This window comes from Oryzias latipes, chromosome 8 (genome assembly GCF_002234675.1).
Source record: "Oryzias latipes chromosome 8, ASM223467v1".
Classification (NCBI taxonomy): domain Eukaryota; kingdom Metazoa; phylum Chordata; class Actinopteri; order Beloniformes; family Adrianichthyidae; genus Oryzias; species Oryzias latipes.
In genome coordinates this window covers 13498994-13517188 of record NC_019866.2, presented here as the reverse complement: position 1 = coordinate 13517188, position 18195 = coordinate 13498994, and the positions used below count along the sequence as shown (strand labels likewise).

The 18195-nt window shown below is 40.3% G+C and overlaps 2 protein-coding genes across 3 annotated transcripts; one reads left to right on the top strand and one right to left on the bottom strand.

The window, feature by feature from the left end:
* Window positions 1-2633: 2633 nt before the first annotated feature.
* luc7l3 (LUC7 like 3 pre-mRNA splicing factor) lies at window positions 2634-8482 on the bottom strand. Of its 2 annotated transcripts, none has more exons than XM_011478290.3 (11): window positions 8253-8482; window positions 7625-7691; window positions 7501-7540; window positions 7282-7426; window positions 7049-7123; window positions 6716-6820; window positions 6329-6490; window positions 5821-6176; window positions 5537-5715; window positions 4938-5099; window positions 2634-3310 (listed from the first exon to the last, which is right to left on the bottom strand). In XM_011478290.3, exons 1-11 carry the CDS (start codon window positions 8349-8351, stop codon window positions 3261-3263), a joined length of 1440 nt encoding a protein of 479 aa, XP_011476592.1. In that variant the 5' UTR covers window positions 8352-8482; the 3' UTR covers window positions 2634-3260. The 2 variants fall into 2 exon arrangements, with proteins under 2 accessions (XP_011476592.1, XP_004071546.1); XM_004071498.4 differs by having other exon boundaries at window positions 4885-5099; window positions 8253-8480.
* Window positions 8483-10439: 1957 nt separating this feature from the next.
* On the top strand, window positions 10440-16734 carry ankrd40 (ankyrin repeat domain 40). Its single transcript, XM_004071715.4, has 5 exons — window positions 10440-11006; window positions 11606-11754; window positions 13462-14094; window positions 14323-14504; window positions 14679-16734. The coding sequence occupies exons 1-5, from the start codon at window positions 10873-10875 to the stop codon at window positions 14820-14822; spliced, it is 1242 nt and encodes a 413-aa protein (XP_004071763.1). The 5' UTR covers window positions 10440-10872; the 3' UTR covers window positions 14823-16734.
* Window positions 16735-18195: the final 1461 nt, after the last annotated feature.

The following is an 18195-nucleotide window of genomic DNA, read 5'->3' as shown; positions in this document are numbered from 1 at the left end:
TGAGTTCCCATTATTATATTTTTTGTATTGTGCCATTTTGATTGACCCTTGTTTCAACAAGGACCAGGTTCAGGCTCAGTCTTTCACCCAGCAAACGACTTTGATGCCCAGGTGGGAGGACTGAGCACTCTCACCAGCTGCCTACCTGGCTCTGAATGGCTCATCCAGTGCCAGAACTGCTAACACTGCAGGAAGCAAGCGGGGAATAAAAACAGAAAGCACCGAGGAGGAGATGGTCAGAAAAGAAACGAAAAAAGCAAAGCTGCTGGGCTGTTACTTCTCAGCCCAGTCCTGTTGTGTCCCTCTGCAGAGGGAGTAACAAAGACGATGTGAAATGAAATCCTGAAGGCAGACAGAGCAGTGCAGCCAACAGGAAAACTCTGCATTTATTTCAGCAAAACAGACAATCCTTACCTGTAGTGGAAAACACTTTGTGCTTTGAATCTGCAACCAATCCTGTGTATCTCAGGAAGAGTTTCCCTGATCTAAACAACTAAAAATTTGACAGAAGCAGCAGATTTCTTTCTGTGATATGATCAAAAAGCATTTGTTATTAACAACCCCCAAAGCCTGTTTTAAGAAATTTGATTGCTGAAACTTGTGTTTGTACATTTTTTTCTTACCCTTTAGGGCAGTACTGGGGAGTGCAACAAATTTATAAATCAGACTTGTTTGCAAAGCTTTGTGTAATAGAGTACTGCACTTGACACCGCGTCAAAGAGGCGCAGGTGTTGTGCTCTAATAGGATGAGTGTGCAATGAATGCCTTCCCTTTTCATGTAAATTAGACAGAAAGATGGGGTTTGTGAAAATATCAATAGTCGCCCCACTGTTATCAGCACAAAAGCAGATAATAAAGACAAGGGAGAAAAAACTGCTCAAAATTGACCTTTTTTATGTATTATTTTAAAATGTCTTTTTGTAGAAAAAAATAATAATAAATAAAGCCTTTTACTAAAGTTGCAGGCTAGAGGTGAAAGCCAGTAGTTTTGTCACATTATTTTTATCCTGTAATGACCCAGTCTTGCTCTGTCTGACCCAGAGCCATTAAAAATAATAATAGTAAAAATAATGGTAGCTGAATGCAGCTAAAGCTGCATGGACAGGTTTCCAAATCCCTGGGAAGCTTTGTTGGACCAATAAGGTAACTTCGGTTCCTGAGTGCATCTTAAATAATTGAACTGAACTTGCATTAATGGTTAATGTTTTCTGTTATAACGAGAAAGAAATGGAAACAAATTGAGTCCGTTCCGATTCCTGTTTATCAGCAGGTCTTTTAACAGCAGATTTAAGATCCGACAGATTTCCAGGTGTTGTTGCCACCTCTGCACTTTTAAGAGTTAGTTGAGTTAACAACTGGGTCATTACAGGGTTAGGGACCTTAAGAATAAGGCTCAGAATGGTTCCCCAACATTAAAAAAACAAAAAGATGCCTTTTTAAAAAACATTTTTTGCTTTTTCAGGAGCTGTCCTGTGAATGCCGACTACACCATGAAAATATTGTCACTCCATATGTTGCAAACAGCTCACTTTCCTTGAAGGCTCAGTGCAAACCTTAAGGGGGAAAAATGACCATCCATCAGCACTTGAGTGACAAGTGCCATAAGCAGATACTTAAAGGGCAGTTATTAGCACCAACAAATTGCCTCGTTGGCCTGAATCGCTTGTGCTTTAACCTACATTCACATTAAGTGGGTACGTGAAAATGATTTCCTTTCAAACTAATTTCTTCAGCACCAGGCAAGGGTCCACCTCCTGTTTTCTTTGTATAAAATGGTGCATGTGATCTTCTTGCCATTTATTTACACATCTACTTCCTTTTTCTGCAAATAGAAGTTTTTTATTTTACACACCGTGTGCTGTAGTTTAATTCTCTTAGAAAAATAAAAAAACGCATCGCCTTGACTCCCTTCACTGCACAGCAGAGTATATCAAGTTTATTGGTCTATACTGCCCCCTACTGTTCAAGTATTATAAGACTTCGGATTTATTATGTAATACAATTATTAAATCTACACATTAACAATGAGCTTTATTTTGAAATTTGGAGTTTATAACTTACCAGGTCAATTTCAAGCATGTGAAAACTTTATATCAGTAAAATTTTAATATGGCAGATTTTAGAATAACAAATAGTTTATTTTAGAGTCAGAATAAGAATAAAACTGTTTTTGAGGAAGGTGTATAAATATTGGTAATTATATGGTTATTTCTAATGTTTGTAAATAAACCTTTGTGTCTGTGACTTTTTCTGATGGAGGACATATAAAGAGAAGGTTATGCTCTAAATTGCATTTGAAAAAAAAGCGCTTATTTGTGTCGTAGAAAATATGCTGGACAGGCCACAAGCTCCCTGCTTTTAGTAACGGGGCGGGGTCTCTCTGCACTAACAATCCCACCCATAACTCAGGCAAATTTCTAATGAACTACTGCCGATCTGCAAGAACTATGTCCTAGAAAATGACTTTGTGTCTATTTTGGCTACAAACGCCATAATCATAACTGCATAATTGAATGCTTTTAAAACAGACGTAAAGATGATTGAAGAGGGTCTATAACTTCTTCCCAGAGCAGCAGCAACAAATATCCTAACACTGTATAGAAGGAAGTTTTGCTTCACACAAAGAAAAAGACTTTTATTTTGGTTTAACATTTTTATTTAACATTACAACATGGACATAAAAAGGAAGGCAAAAAAAGAAACAAATGTTGCATCTTCAAAACTTCTCATTTGATCAAAAATAAGTGAGAATATTTTTACAGTTATGGGACAAGAGCATTCCACGTGAGATCTAGGTGGAAGAGCAAAGAAACGCTCCCTATCAAGGGTCTTTACATTGTACATACGCTTTTAACCGACTTAAAAAAAAAAAAAAAGATAATAAAAATGAGGTCAGGAACCTGACAAATTAACACAAATCACAAGCACTGTATTCATTTTAGATTTCAATTGTACTAAATACCAAGAAACATGGAGGATGTGTAAAGATTTTCAAAATAAAAGAAAAACCCAAAAGGAGCTTTTTTAATTTTGGTATTTAGGTGATGTCTGGCTGCCATCTAAATCAATGAATTTGATGAAAAAGCAGATGAACCACGGCTACCCTCATCCAGCCGAAACAGATACAGGCAGCGAAAAGATAAAGAAAACAACCAAAACATATTGCTTCGCTCCTTAACACATGTACTTTATGCTGATTTCTTAAATAAGCCACTACACGTTTGTGGTTCACCTTGTTTTTAAGCAGCGATGTGTCAGGTTCAGGGTGAGGATGAGGATGCTCTTCCGTGTCTTCCTCCACCGCCTTCCCCTGTGGGACAGAAACGGTCACAGAGAGGCGTGTTAGCAAAGACCCCCAAACTGCTGACAGCTGAGCAACAATACAACACCACACACGTCATTTAGAATAAAACAACTGACCAGGATGTGGAGCATACAGACACCGCCTATCATTTAAGGATTCTTTTACTTCCTTTTTTTTTTTTTTTTTAAGTTTAAAGCTTGTGACCTAATATCTTGATCAAAATATTTGAATTAGTGGGCCAAACTAATTGATATTCCCTTTGCCAAAGTGAAAGTGTACTGTGTGCTAACCAATTTCTCATTTACACACCAGGCTTTCTTACAGTTGAAACTGGAATATTTACTTTTTCATTTACCTTTAAGTGGATTAATAAAGATTTTAAGATCATAGCTTCAAGAGGAATTTACATCAGATACATAAAAAAACTAATAAGGCTAAGAAAACAGCAGGTCAGTAACAGTTTCAGCTGTTGGCAGGAGTATATCAGGTGGGAAGTCTTTAATAATTAAATCTAACAACCTCCGCCCCAAAGAAATACACAATACTGAAAAAAAAACCGCAGCAAGACAATTAAACAATCCAGATATATCCAAGTTCTAGAGCATGTGTTCTCTGACAAGCAACAGCATTCAGAAATGGATGTGGGTAGAGAAAGGAGTACCTGGGGTGAGTACCTGCACAGTTTGACAGTCAGAGTATCCATGATTTTTAATTTGCCCTTTTCTCATGTGGTCTCGCTCACAACACCAACGCTGTGTGAGGTATGGAAGTCAGCTGCAATTCATTCCATAAGCCCTACCCTCCAGTTAGTTAGCGGCATAAGGCTCCCCTCCCAACCCCACAAAAAAAACAAAAACAAAAAAACAGTGCATGGCATTATCAGGCACAGGAAGCTGGACAACACATCCATGGCAGTTGTGACGTTGTTACTAACTTGTCTGCGGCGTACACCTTTAGACAAAGCCTGGAGTGGGTTACTGTTAGAGGAGAAGAAAAAACATTCTCCCAAAATATGCAAAGTGTACAAAGCAGACAGACTACAGCTGCTGCCTGGCTGGAAGGCTGTGCGACTTTAAAACAGCAGTTACTACGTCTTCCTGTTTCACAGTGAGAAAAATGACATAAAGACACGTCAATGCAGGCAGGGAAGCTTGAATTACTTTGTTTGCCGTTACGTCCAAAAGCAAAAAGAAAAAAAAAGTGGAATATACAATGATACGGACCAAAAGAATAAAAACCGAGACAAAATAAGGGGGTACCTCTGGGCATGTTTGCTCAGGGCTACACTGGTCTTTCCCTCTTGGCTTTCTGTGAATGTTTTCTACATCCTTCTCAATCATCGGGCCTAGTCCTTCATCTTCAGTGCATACTTACGATGCACTAATCAAAAACAGGATAAAGATATTTGCATACAGTACATAAGACAATTATAAAAAAGAAAATGATAAGAATTGAACTGAAAAACAGGAGTGAAGAGGGAGGGTGACGAGGAGGGAAAAGGAAAGGGGGAGGGGGGGGGGGAAGGAAAGCGTGAAGGTGGGTTGAGAGCCAGGGGGAAGTGCTGAGGAAGCCGCACTTACCTGAGCCTGATCTGAGGTCCTATCAGATCAGTTTTAATTGGACTGAGTGTCACCTTCAGATTGGAGGAGCTCTTGCTGGCCGTTAAGCAGAGGGGAGGAGGAAGCTGGTTCGCTCTGCATGGGTTCCACCTCTGATGAAGGCTTGACGGCAGCTGCATCACTGTCAGCATGCTTGTCTTTCTTAGAACTGCTCTTCTCCTCTGTCCCCTTACGATCTGACAAAACATCACATGAATTTAGGTCTACATCAATCACACTCAGGTTTGCATTTTTCTGATGGAGGAAATATATAAAGAAAATTCAGATAAAATGGCATTTTAAGTATTTTTTATTCAATCGTTGTGACTCGGTAGCAGACGACAAAAATGCTATTTGAAAAACAGCATTTTTGTTCCGTTTAAATATATACTGGGGGGGCACAACCTCATCTGCAACTGTGAGGGGAAGGAAGACGAGGTTGCTCCATACAAAAAGTCTGGCCCGTGAATTTCTAATGAACTACTAGTGCTCTACAGAAACATGTCCCAGAAAACCACTGTTTTTTATATTGCCTAAAAAAAATGGCATAATCCTGAATAAAAGACCAGTGGGAACGCATCAATAGATCAAAGGATGACCAGAGAGGGTCTTTAACGAGTAGAGTACCCCATACCTTTGTCTTTTGATGAGTGCTCTTTTTCTTTTCCTCTGTCTCTGTCTCTGTCCCGGCTGCGGCTGCGCCGATGGTGAGACTTGCGCTCGGGGCTGCGAGACCTCCTCCTGTCACGACTGCGGGAGCGGCGTTTTCTGTCCGAGCGGTCACGGCTGCGCTTCCTTTCTCTGTCCCGGCTCCTGCAATACAACGAAGTAAGACGTTAGGAGAGTTCAGTCAATTTAAGCATTACTGTAGTCTGCTTAAACATTTTCAGGTGCAAAGTTCCAAAACTTGGAGCATACCTGCTACGCTTGCGTTCCCTGTCCTTATCTCTGCTCCTTGATCTCCGGCGATCACGCGATCTGCTCCGTTTCCTATCCGACGTGCGGCTGGAGTGGCGGCTGTGCGAGTGGCTCCGGCGGGATCTCCGATCCCTCTCGCGGTCTCGCTCCCTCTCCCTCTCCCGGTCCCTTTCCTTCTCACGCTCCCGCTCTCTCTCCCGCTCCCGTTCCTTCTCTTTTTCTCTTTCCTTCTCCTTCTCTTCCTCTTCCTTGCGCTTCTTCTCCCGCTCCTCCCTCTCACGCTCACGGTCTTCTCTGTCCCGCTTGACGGCCGGATTTTCCCCCTGAGGTTCCTCAGAGCGACGCCGCAGTTTCTCCTGTACACCAAGAAGAGCCTCTTACACTTTAGTCCTTGCAAGAAAACTTAAAAAACTAAAAACACTTTTCTTAAAAAAAAAAAAAAAAAAAAAAAAGAAGACATCTTCATTGTTTTGTCTTCAGCTTTGATTTAATCATGTGATCCTGTTACCTTTAACTCCTCCACGGTGGATTTGATCTTGGCATAGCCCATATGCTGTTTGCCCATTAAATGGTCATCAACTCTAGACTGAGCATCACCCACGATGAGAAAGGCTCCACACACCTCACACACCTCCATCTGTTTCTCCTGAGCTGCAAAGCTTTCAATGGTCTGCAGGGAATATAGAGAAATATATATATATTTTTTAGTTATCTTTTCTCCCCACATGTTTAGATGTCGAAAGCTTTCTTTTGGAATCAACTTAGATTGTGAACGAACAATATTCTTTCTTTTTTAACCAGTCTTAGTCTTCATAGGTCAACTGCATTCACTTTTTAAATGGAAGCAAAAATGTATGTTTGCACACTGTAGGACAACCCCTCCTTCATGACTCACTGAAGGGGTGGAGTTGAGCATCTCCCTCTCATCCTTCAGCTGCTCCACCAGTTTCATCATTCCTTGAGCCTCCTCCACGCGACCCTCAGACCCAAGTTCCTCGATCTGCAGAAACGTGCAGAAACAGACACAGCTTAGCAGCAAAATAGCTAAATAGTGAAAAATAATGCATAAGAAAAACACGTTTTAACATAATAATCAGTATTTTTTATTATCCTAATTGCTGCAACTCTACACTAAAAGGTGCAACAACCCATTATGTACATTTTCCAATTTTCTATATTTTTATTAATGGTCATACTAAAAGCATACTTTCATTCTTTACTGTCTAACCTGAACAACCAAGTCCTCAATCTTTTCCGTTAGAACCTGGATCTTCTCTTCATTCTTCCCTGTCGGACCAGGTCCCTGCAGAAATGAAAAAAATAAATAAATAACAATAAAAGTAAAAATCCTGCTAAGCTGGTGATTGAAGCTCCAGCACAATGCAGGAAATTAGAATAAGGAACAAGCATGTAAACTGCATATTTTTTTATTAAGAATAAATAAATAAATAAAGCACCAACCCCAGAATTCTGCTGAGCTTGGGAAAGTGCGAGGCGAGCGTGCCCTCTACGAATCCGCCGCTCCACTTCCGCCAAAAGGGACTGTAGATACCGCAGAAAGTCTCTTTCGTAGCCCTCTTTCTGGAACCGAGAACTTTTCTCATACCTGGAACATCACAATCAGTCGTTTAGAGAAAGATGAGCTTGCAGAAAGATGGCGACTAAAAGCTTCCAGCTTACGTCTTTCTAAGATTTTCATCATGGATCTTCTCACAGGGTCCTAGAGGAGGAAGACAAACATACTGTTAACCTAACAGTTAATATATGAGTGGGGGAGAGGTTAATATGTAAATTGTAGACATACCCAAATCAGAACGAGTGTTCGTGAACAACTCAGCTGGACAGAAGCCGCACAGATAGTATCGGCAAACCTATGATAAAAAATAGTGTGAGCACTTTTTACATTTAATGGGATAATGATATTACACATTTTTAATGAGTTCAATCAGAAATAATCATAAAAAATAAATTCACTGTTTATACGTCTTTTATAGGGACTCTGCAACAACAAACCAATGTTGTGCAATAAGATTACAAATAAAGAGCCAACCATTCGCAAAAAAAAAAAAAAAAAATCTCTCCGTCCTCCTGAATTATGTACATCAAAGTAAACCTAGTTTACTCTTAACACATGCTAGCCTAATGTAGCTAACATTAAATCCGGTCTGATCTTCATAACGGGGAAATAAACTTCATCTTTGATCCGCTAGGAGCGATTAGCAAAAATGAGGCTACGTCGGGTCACCACGCGACCAAAGTTCCCGCCAATGTTGCCAAATCCTCGCCGAGTCTAACGCTTTCATTGAAGGATTGTGCAATATATTTGACTCAAATGTTAAAAAATAATAAGTTCAGTGCTCACATCCTATCTCAACTGTGTAACCTTATCAAACTCAATATCTAGGCTAAAGTTAGCTAACAGGCTAACTTACGCTCTCGTCGTCCCATCGCACGTTGGCCCGCTTCTCGTCAGGGGCCAAGTTTCTGTCTCGGCCCATTAACTCGTCGAGTAACTGGGCGGCTGACAGCATTTTCCTCAAATAATAGAAACTTTGTTCGGAACCTTGAGGTGAATAATAAGAATCACTTCCACGGCATATACTGCGCAAAGTACACCTGATCAAAATGGCAGACTCTTGACAATAATCAAAGCGCCACCTGAACCGGAAGTACTTGTCGCTTATTTCTTCTTCGTTTTGCTTCACTTTACGATTAGAATAAAATCTGCGACAAGAGCACCGCTAACAGGAGGAGAGCAGGGAAGCCTGTTTTTTTTTTTTTTTTTTTTTTTTTTTTTTTATTGAACAATTGCAACATACAAAACAAGAAAATACAACAATTATGCACATATAATGTACAATAGAATTCTGAATACAGAACAAACATGTTGCATTCTTTAAAAAATACTAATTATTAATAATAAACACAAAAGGGAATAAGAAATAAAAAGAAACAAAAAAAAAAAAGAGAAAAGAGAAAAGAGAAAATGCGAGAGTAAATCTATGTCAGCAGTCCAAAAGATTTACAGATGCTAATTGTTTTTTGAGCTTTTGTATTTTTTGAAGCAGAAATTAAGTTTAAATAACGCTGCAGTTCCAGTTTGAACACAAAGAAATCCGGTTTTTTATTGGAAAATTTTCTTTTGTGTATATGAAATTTAGCGATAAATAATACCATGTTTACACAAAAGAAAGCATCACGGTCTTTGACATCAACGCTATGAAAACCAAAAAGTATGTTTTTATAATAAAGTTGTATGTCAGCAAAAATAGAATCGGTGATAAATTTGTGAATGTTTTTCCAAAATCTGTATGTAAATTCACAAGACCAGAATAAATGAGAGCAGGTTTCAGGTTGTTTCTGGCAGAAAGTACAACTGGTGTTTATGTCAGCCTTAAATTTAGTTAAATAATGCTTTGCTGGATAAAATCTGTGTAGGAGTTTAAAAGAGATTTCTTTGACTTTATTTGTTAAGAAGTATTTTTGTGGTAAAGACCAGACTTTTTTCCAATCAATGTTAGAAGTGAAATTAGCCTGGTAGTTCTTCTGATTTCCCCGTGTTTTTTTCCCCAGGCAAAAAAAATAATATATAATTTTTTTATAATTTAATTTTCTGCCCCCCACAAGGTATTTCAGGAAATTCTAGTCTCGAAAAGTTTGGCTTCTCCTGCAGTTTTTCTTTTGGTAAGAATTTAAAACGAGCCATTAAAGGGCAAACTGTGTGCTAATTAGGAGCTATAACTTTAGAATACTTTCAACTAGTAATGTCAAATCAAACGTTTAGCAATTCAGTGCAAACAGGTTTTTTCAGTTGTCGGGTGGAAAATAAATGTGTTTTTAGCTAGGTGTTGCATTTTTGTTTTATTTATTTTTAAATATATTTAATTTACTTTAACCATATACTTTTCTTTGGCTTCTGGTATTTAAAAAATATCATTATTAAAAGGGTTTACATTTTTGAGGGAATTGAAAATTTTGTAGAAACGCTAACCTGTTCGGCAGCAGTTTCCGGTTTGTTTTGCAAAAATTCTTAAAGTTATGTTTAACTATTTAGGCTTATTTAGAGCACGTTTCTCTCATTTTCTTGAACAATGATTTAAGTTTTATTTATTTTTTTAAATTTGCTTTATTTGGCTTCAGCTTAACTTTTTCATATTTACTTTTTCCATGAAATTATTTTAATCGTAATTATTTTGTAAACTATGATGTTTATTTTAATTATATACATGTATTATTTTCAGCTGTGAATATATGCATTCATAATATTATACTTACTTTGTTTTCAACCCCATTATTTAGTCAGCCAAGGGCTCTAATATTTCCATCCATCATTTAAAATTGAATTTTACATTTGTTGTTAAATACTAGTCAAATTATTATTTTATATTTTATCAAGAAACAATTCCCAAATAACGTGTAGAAACTATAATTATTTTTACGATACAATCATACACAAGCCGAGACTGACAGCAGTGTTGCACCTGTTACCATGCTTGGAAGTTCGCACTAAATTTATCATTTTATTCGTGACGCTGAGGGCAAAAACAAAGAATCTGACGTTAAGTTTGGTATTAATTAAAAAGTAAAACACGGAAGGTTATTGCGTGAAGTAACCGCTACCATGGGAACGAACATTTGTGCGCAGTTGTCACATCTTAACGTTCCCCCCCTAGTGAGACGGTGGCGTTTTACACCGGCAGACCTCTGACTGTCACCACAGTTTTAGGACTGAACGAGTGTTCAGGGTGACGACAGCGCTTCTGTGGCGTCAACCAGCAGCATACATAAATACAAAGGAGAAAAGTAGCTGTTTCCCCGTTAAATGGCGGCCACGACGAAGTTACGTTAGCTGAAGCTACAAGCTAACACCTCCTCAAGCTAGCCAGTAGGTAAGGTTAGCCGGGGTAGCTACAGTTAGCTGGAGAGTCTGTTCAGCCCGAGCTGTGTGCAATCACTTGTTAAATCGGTCGTGGATTGTGTTTTGACAATTGATGTAAATAGCACGGCGGTTTTGCACCATATGATCTAACATCGCTAGTGTTTTGTGGCAAAATGTCCACGACTTCGTTGGATAAAGAATTACAAGAGAGGCTGAGAGAAGCATCTGCTATCGGGGATCTGGACGAAGTGCGCTCGTTAGTGGAGAGTGGAGTAAACGTCAATTCCCAAAACGAAATCAATGGATGGTAAGTATTACGAAAATGTTTAATCTGACCAAAAATGAGTCCCCAGTGTTGTTTTACGATCAGCAATTATCACGTGTCCTTGATGTAACGAGGATTAAAAATGCTCACTGTTATCCTATTACACAAAGCAGAGCTTGTTAAACCGCCAACATTGCGACTTTTTCCTTTGCTTATCAAATTGTGTTTTCACTATCAGCTTCTGTCTGATTGTCCAGGACTCTAACTTCCAGAATTGTTGTCTTTATAATCAGTGTTCCTTAAGTCCCACTCCAGTTATATTTCAATCTTTTGTAAAAAAGTTCAGAGTGGTCTTTTAATTATGATTTATAGGCAAAATCCAAAAACCTGTTGTGCTCTAGGCCATAGTTTCTGCAGAGCGGAAATTAGAAAAAAATCACCTCTGCTGATATCCCATCATCCCTTTGTTTACACTTTCTCCCTTTAGCTTACAGCCCACACCTAACATTAGTGGTGCAACAAAAACGTCAAAAACACAATTAACACGATTTTCTTTGGAGTGGGTCTTTCAAGTGAAAATATGTTTATGCTATGGGCCACATCTCATGTCTAAATGCTTTTTCTTTCATTGTTTTCTTTAGGACATGCCTGCACTGGGCTTGCAAGAGGAACCATAAGCATGTAGTGACCTATTTACTAAGTTGTGGGGCAGACAAAGAAGTCCTCACGGCTAAAGATGAGCTGGCGTCTCAACTAACATCCAAACCAGAGATCAAGCGACTGTTAGGCGGTAAAGTTCTTCTAATTACTTTTTTTATTCCCCAGGATATGATATCCACTCTGTGACAGATGAGACGTCAGTTAAAAAATTGTATCTTATAGAATACATTTGTCTTTGGTTAATACACTCCAAAGTTGAGCTATAGGGTTTGTCTTTCTATAGTATTTTTCAGCAGTAAAATGATATCTACATGTATAAATGATATTTACATGTGGAAGGAAAAACTTCAGTTAGTTGCAAAAATATTTGCAAGTCCACAACATTTATGTACATATATATATTTAAAAAAAAAAGGTAAACCTGTAGAAATCTAATTTTTCCACTTGTAAAAATATTTTCCAGGTGCTCAGAAAAGTCTTAATCTTGTGTTTGGTTCACAAAATTCTTCACGCTCAAGTTACGTCCTCATACTTTTGACGCGAGTTTTGCAGATCAACCAGTCAGCACCTTTCTTTCCAATCGGTGTACCAGCTCTGCAAAAATGTTGTATTTCTTCATTCATACGTTTTTTTTCTTACAATTTTCATTATTAAAACCATAATTAAAAATAAAAGTCAATACTAGAAATGCGTTTTCATTTTCAAAATGAAGCTGCATTTGTTGACTCAAAATTATAAAATGAAAAAGCAATCCGCCAAACCGCTTTTTCATTTTCTTCTTCTACATCGCTTATTCTGTCACTTAAAACGCTGGGGCGATGGCTTCAGTGCTCGCTGTTCTACTGCGTTGTTGGTCCTACCAGCTAAAGTTCAGCATGGCAAAATCTGTGCTAGAGGGAGGCTGCAGCTGTCCTCAGACGGCAAAATTAGCGGGAAACAGCAGGAGATGATTTCTAAATGTTCTTTAACTATTGTTACGATTATTATTAAGGACCTGTTCGCTCATGCGGCCAGTGCTTTATTCTTGGCTACAAGGACCGGGAAGAAAGGTTAGCATTAGGCTAAGATGTGCCAACAACAACATTTAGCTGTGATGAACTTAAACTCCTTGCGGGCGATGCCGCGATGTGTCTCTTGGATGTAAATTTGTGGGAATAACATCAGCCTTTATTTTGTCTTGACAACACTGGAACCACAAATTCACATGATTGTTTACACGGTTTCTCAGGACTGCGCAGACTGACCGCGGTCCGAAGCCTCCTCCGGACTTGCTTGGTGTTTGCAGGCCGGGGAGGGGGCTTTGTTATGGTGTGCGCTCCGTCCAAACACGAAGCTAGTCCGGATGAAGCTTCGGACTGCAGCCAGACGGACTGCGGTCCGAGGCTTCCGGACCACAGAAGGCGGAAATGCTGCTACGCCGTCCGGAGAAACCGTGTAAACCATCAGGAGCGCACACCGTAACAAATTCCCCTTCCCTGCCTGCAACCACCAAACTAGTTTGTAGTTTTGTGTTAATTGGAGCAAAACTGTAAAAATTCCAGGTTTTGATTAACAAAATAAATCAACACAAAGGTTGATGTTCACAACTCAACCTACTGAGAATAAGGTGAGATTCAGTTAAATTTAGTCTGCAGTGTTGGAAAAATTATTATTGTTATAAATGCAATTTTGCAAGTGGCCAAAACTTTTTAAACATTTAAAATCGTTTTTTCATAGATGCTCAATAATTCGTTGCAGCCACAAAACTTTTTACACTTGGAAAAAACTGATATTGCAACTGCACACAAGACTGCTGCATTTCTGTAAACCTAAAAGGACTTTTTGTTTGTTGCCACAGTTGAGGGGGAAGACGTGCCTGAACTCAAGGAGCCGGAGTTAGCAATCATCCCTAATTACCTGTCCAATCCACCCTTCATGTATTCCAAGATGGACAGCAAGTCTGAGCTCATCCTCGGACAGCACAACGTTCAGAACGGCTCTGCTGAAGACGCACAGAGCGACTCCGCCTCTCCTCCTCCAGCAGACGGGATCCAGACGTCTCACAGTCTGCTCTCTGAAAGCTCCTCTCCAGCAAAACCCACCGTCAACCACAGTCAAGCTAGTGAATTCATTCCAGTGCACGAGCAAAATGGCGCGTCACCCACTGCGTCCTCGCCTCACAGCCACACGGTGGTTAACTGCACCGTGCCCATGGACCTGTCCGTTGAGCCTCACCTGGTTAATCACGCCGACTACTCCAGCGCCGTCGCCCACAACGGAACCATGTGTTCCTCTCCACTGGCCTCGCCGTGCCCCAATTTGGCAGGCAGCGGCGGCAGCAGTCAGGTTCAAGCCCAGGTGGCCAGCTCTAACCAGAACCTGAACCGACAACCGTCTGTCCCACAGCAGCTGAGCTACAACCAGGCCAGCGGGCCCATGCCAGCCTTCCAGCCGTTCTTCTTCACCAGCACCTTCCCTGTTAACGTACAAGGTGGGTTCCTCTGCTTTTCTGAAGAAAATCAAAGACAGCGGTGGTTTTGATTTGATCCATCCACTTAGTTAAACCAAGAAAGCGCGGTGCGTGAAGCAGCGCTCCCCGTCCCAGCTTCACAGCATTCTTTTGAATGTCAAACAGACCAGCCGAAGAAGAATCTGTGCCTCTATCATAGTGCTTCCTCAAAAGAGCTTTCAGTGGCATGACTCTCCTTCTGATCTGCAGAGTTGGTACTGAAAGTTCGGATCCAGAACCCCAGCGCCAGAGAGAACGACTTCATTGAGGTGGAGCTGGACCGACAGGAGCTCACGTACCGCTCCCTTCTCAGAGTCTGCTGTCGGGAGTTAGACATCAGTCCGGAGCACGTGGAGAAGATCCGCAAGCTCCCCAACACCATGCTGAGAAAGGTGAAGTGTAGGCTTTCTTCTATAGAGTTGCATGCTCATAAGACCAGATTTTTGTGTCTTGAGCTGCTTCACGCCTCTAAAATGTACAATTTAGAATTAGAATGAAATTGAACAAAGTGACATTTTCCCAAATAAAGACAGTTTTTTTTATTTGCTCGTGGTTTTTCTTTCCAGGACAAAGATGTGGCTCGGCTGCAGGACTTTCAGGAGCTGGAAATCGTGCTGGAAAAAGGCGAGAGTTTGTCCCTCTTTTCTTCTGGTGGGAGTCTGACAGACAGACCCTGCTACAACATGAAGGCCTCCCGGCTCACCTACTAAAGCTGCAACCCCCCCTTTCCTGAGGTCTTCTGATGGGCTTCTGTAGCCACCCATAAGCAACCTGAACCTGCTGCCTGCGTCCGTCCCTGATTCTGAACCGATCGGCATCTGTTTGTCCACTGTAGCTGTTGCCCTCTTCCTGTCCTCCACCGGCCCTCCTGCTGCTCTCATGTATCCAACCAGCTCCAAGCGACTACTGATGCATGGCGCCCTCCATTATGTGTGAAAGCATATGCCCTCCGTTCTCTTTATCACTCTCTTCCCACTGCACTTTGTGCCAAGGATCTAGTGGGTCAATTGGGGTGTGTGTGTATGTGGGGGGGGGGGGGGGGGGTTGGCTTGTCTTCCTTGTAGGCTGGACTCAATTAGGACTTTTGCAATCGCCTTATACAGACTTTTTGAAGATGTAGAAGCAGAGGATGATGGGAAGGATTGGCAGTAGCAGCTGCAGTTCCAACGACACTTTTCTATGTGCTCTTGGCAGAAACCTTTAGTGTCTTGCAGAGAGTTCTGCTCTTAAGGTGAAATTTGTCTCTCATTTGAGCTTTTGGGATCTTTTACTGGCTGATCACATCACTCCTACACAGATGGGCACGATAAAGAACAAATACAGACCCTCAGTCTGCAGTGTGTTATGTTAAATCAGTTGTAAAGTATTTACTCATAAATTTAGAGTTTATTCATATTAATGATTGAGAGGCGATCAGATGACAGCAGAGGTTCTGTGTGAAACATGCTGAAACTTTAGTTGCCGTTCATTCATTTATTTAGAATGGAAACCAAAACGGAGTTTAGTAAAGCTTTTACACCCCCCCCACGCCCGAAAAAAAGAATATAACTCTAAAAAGATTTTTTTTCTGTTCGTCCAACGTTTGAAGACATTCCGGTCTTTTCTTTGAATTCCCAAAGCTGTTTCATGGACCTTAGCCTTGTTGGAATTCAGAAGATGGGATGCTGGGGATTTGACACTAACGGTCAGCGACGGCGTGGTGAAGGTGGACCGCCACAGCCAGGTGAAAGCATGAAGCGGGGGCTCCCTCCCCTCAGAGATGTTGCACATGCCCTACAATCAGCATCTAACAAGTGTTTACTTCTTGTTTGATTTTTTTTCATCATTTTGAGTATTTTTAACATGTTAGGTTTATTATTTTGAACGTCTTTATAGTGCAGGGGCTCAGCGGCGATTCTGAAAGTTTGGAGGTCTTATCATTGAAGTGCAATGCGATGGAAGTGTTCCAGCAGATCAGGACCACAGAGTGCTTATTTTCCTCCTTTCCAACCACATGAAACACTTGCTGGAAGCTGTGCTGCGTTTGTTGGGGAGGAATTCCCTCAAGAAAGTTGGACGATGTGGAGTCAAAGAAATCAAACAGTTTCGTGCCCGGCGGGCGACAACAGCTGCATGTTTGTAATTTGTTAGCTTTTTTTGGGGTGGTGGGGATCTTTGTGTTTCTGTAAAGAGATTTGTGGGTTGCTAGTTATTGCAGAAATTGCATCATGGAGTTGAAATTAACCTATGCATTCAGAGTTTGATATTTTTATATGAAGCAGGTTCTGTATACTGTAGAAGAAAAAAAAACACTTGAAGTTGTTTTATGTTGTTTGATAAAGTACAATACATTAACTTTTGTTTTCTTTTTCTTTAGTTGTATGATCAAAACATCCTAACGTCTACCAATGTTAATCAATTACACCATAATAAATATCTAAACAGTCTATAAAGGGAAGTGACGTCATATTTTCTGGATCTCTCCAATGGACTAAATTGAGTTTCATGGTTCAGCCACAAGAGGGAGCCCACGAGCACAAGTCTACTGCAGTCATTTGAGGCATCAATAAAAGACCAGATGGAATTGAGCTTTTGTAATCTATCATCGTTGACTCAAAAATAAAAGTTCTTCATTTAAACTTATCTGTTTTGTTACATCCATCTATTAAGACAGCAATTCAAGATGGATACATAAAAATGTTGATAATATTTGCTCCTGCTGCTTTAAACCCTTCAGAAATGTCAAGTCAAGAGTCGTCATCCGTTTTGACTGTCATACGTTTGACTATGGGCGGCTTTTTATCTTGAATTGTTGCATGAACCGTTTCTTTATGGAGTTCCGGTCAAAGTGAGCAGTATTTGAATAAATGGAGGGGAATGACAGAAACTGAGAATCTGGATGATTCAATGCACAGAATTATTCTAATAAAGTAAATATATATAGATATATTTTGTCTTGAGTTGCTTAACCCATAGGCTGAGGAATCGGACTCTGTAAAGACAGCAGTCTGTATGGCGAGTCAGAACCTCAGACATCAGCTAATATTTCAAAAGATTCAACAGAATGCTGCTGTTGCAGCCTCCAGCTGCAGTTTGGACTCCAACCTCTCTGCTGACCTTTCACCTGCAGTTGCACAACAAACCACTGTTGTACATTCTGTAATGAACTTACCTAACATGAGAATTTGTTTTGTTCTCCATCTTGCGTAAAGAAGACAAACAATGACTATGCTGCAGTAACGTGGGTGCTAATGTTTTGGCAAAATCCTCAGTTATACAAATATGTACAAGCCAGATGTGGAGACGCTGCCATCTGGACACCACAAATACTGCATCATCTGCGCAGAATGCTGTCGGCGTGTTTTTTTGAAAAAAAAGTGTAACTCATGGACACTTGGGCACACCTGTCGTACATCTACTGAAGCTCAGGGATTCATCTTAGTCTGAAGTGTCAGGAATAAGGACGGGACTTTCAGAGGAGCCATTGTTGGCTGATGTTAAATGCAGATTCAGCCCTGAAGGTTCAGAAGAACCCGCATGCTCACATCTGCCAGCCTCTTCTCTAATCAAGGAAATCCTTTTGTAACATGTCTAGCTAGTTTGTTAGCTGTTCTGAATTCAATTATCAACTAAAGCAGAGATGGGTCTTTTGGGAACAAAGTTTGAGTAGAGCTGAGGGCAAAGAAACTGGCCTCGAAGACCCAATCCGATCGTCTTTTGATCAATTCCGAAAGTGTTCCTAGTGGTCTTTTAATTTAGCAGTTTTTAGGCTAAATAAATAAACGCGCTTTCTTTAGTTTCTTTCAGAGCGGCAGTAGTTCTTTAGAGCAGTGTTTTTCAACCTTTTCTGAGCCACGGCACACTTTAACCTTAAAAAAAATCCCGCGGCACACCAGCATCCAAAAATTTAAAAAAAGGAGAAACTCATAGTCTGTATTGATCTACAGCCCCTCCCTCCACAATCTCACATGCATTTTTGAGATAATTGTTGCAGAAAAAGCTGGAAACTGCAGCTGTTTTTTTTCTCTAAAAGATTCAATAAAAGTTAAATTAGAAGATTTAAAAATAGTTTGATGTGTGTTCGTTGGTTTCAAGACGTTTAAC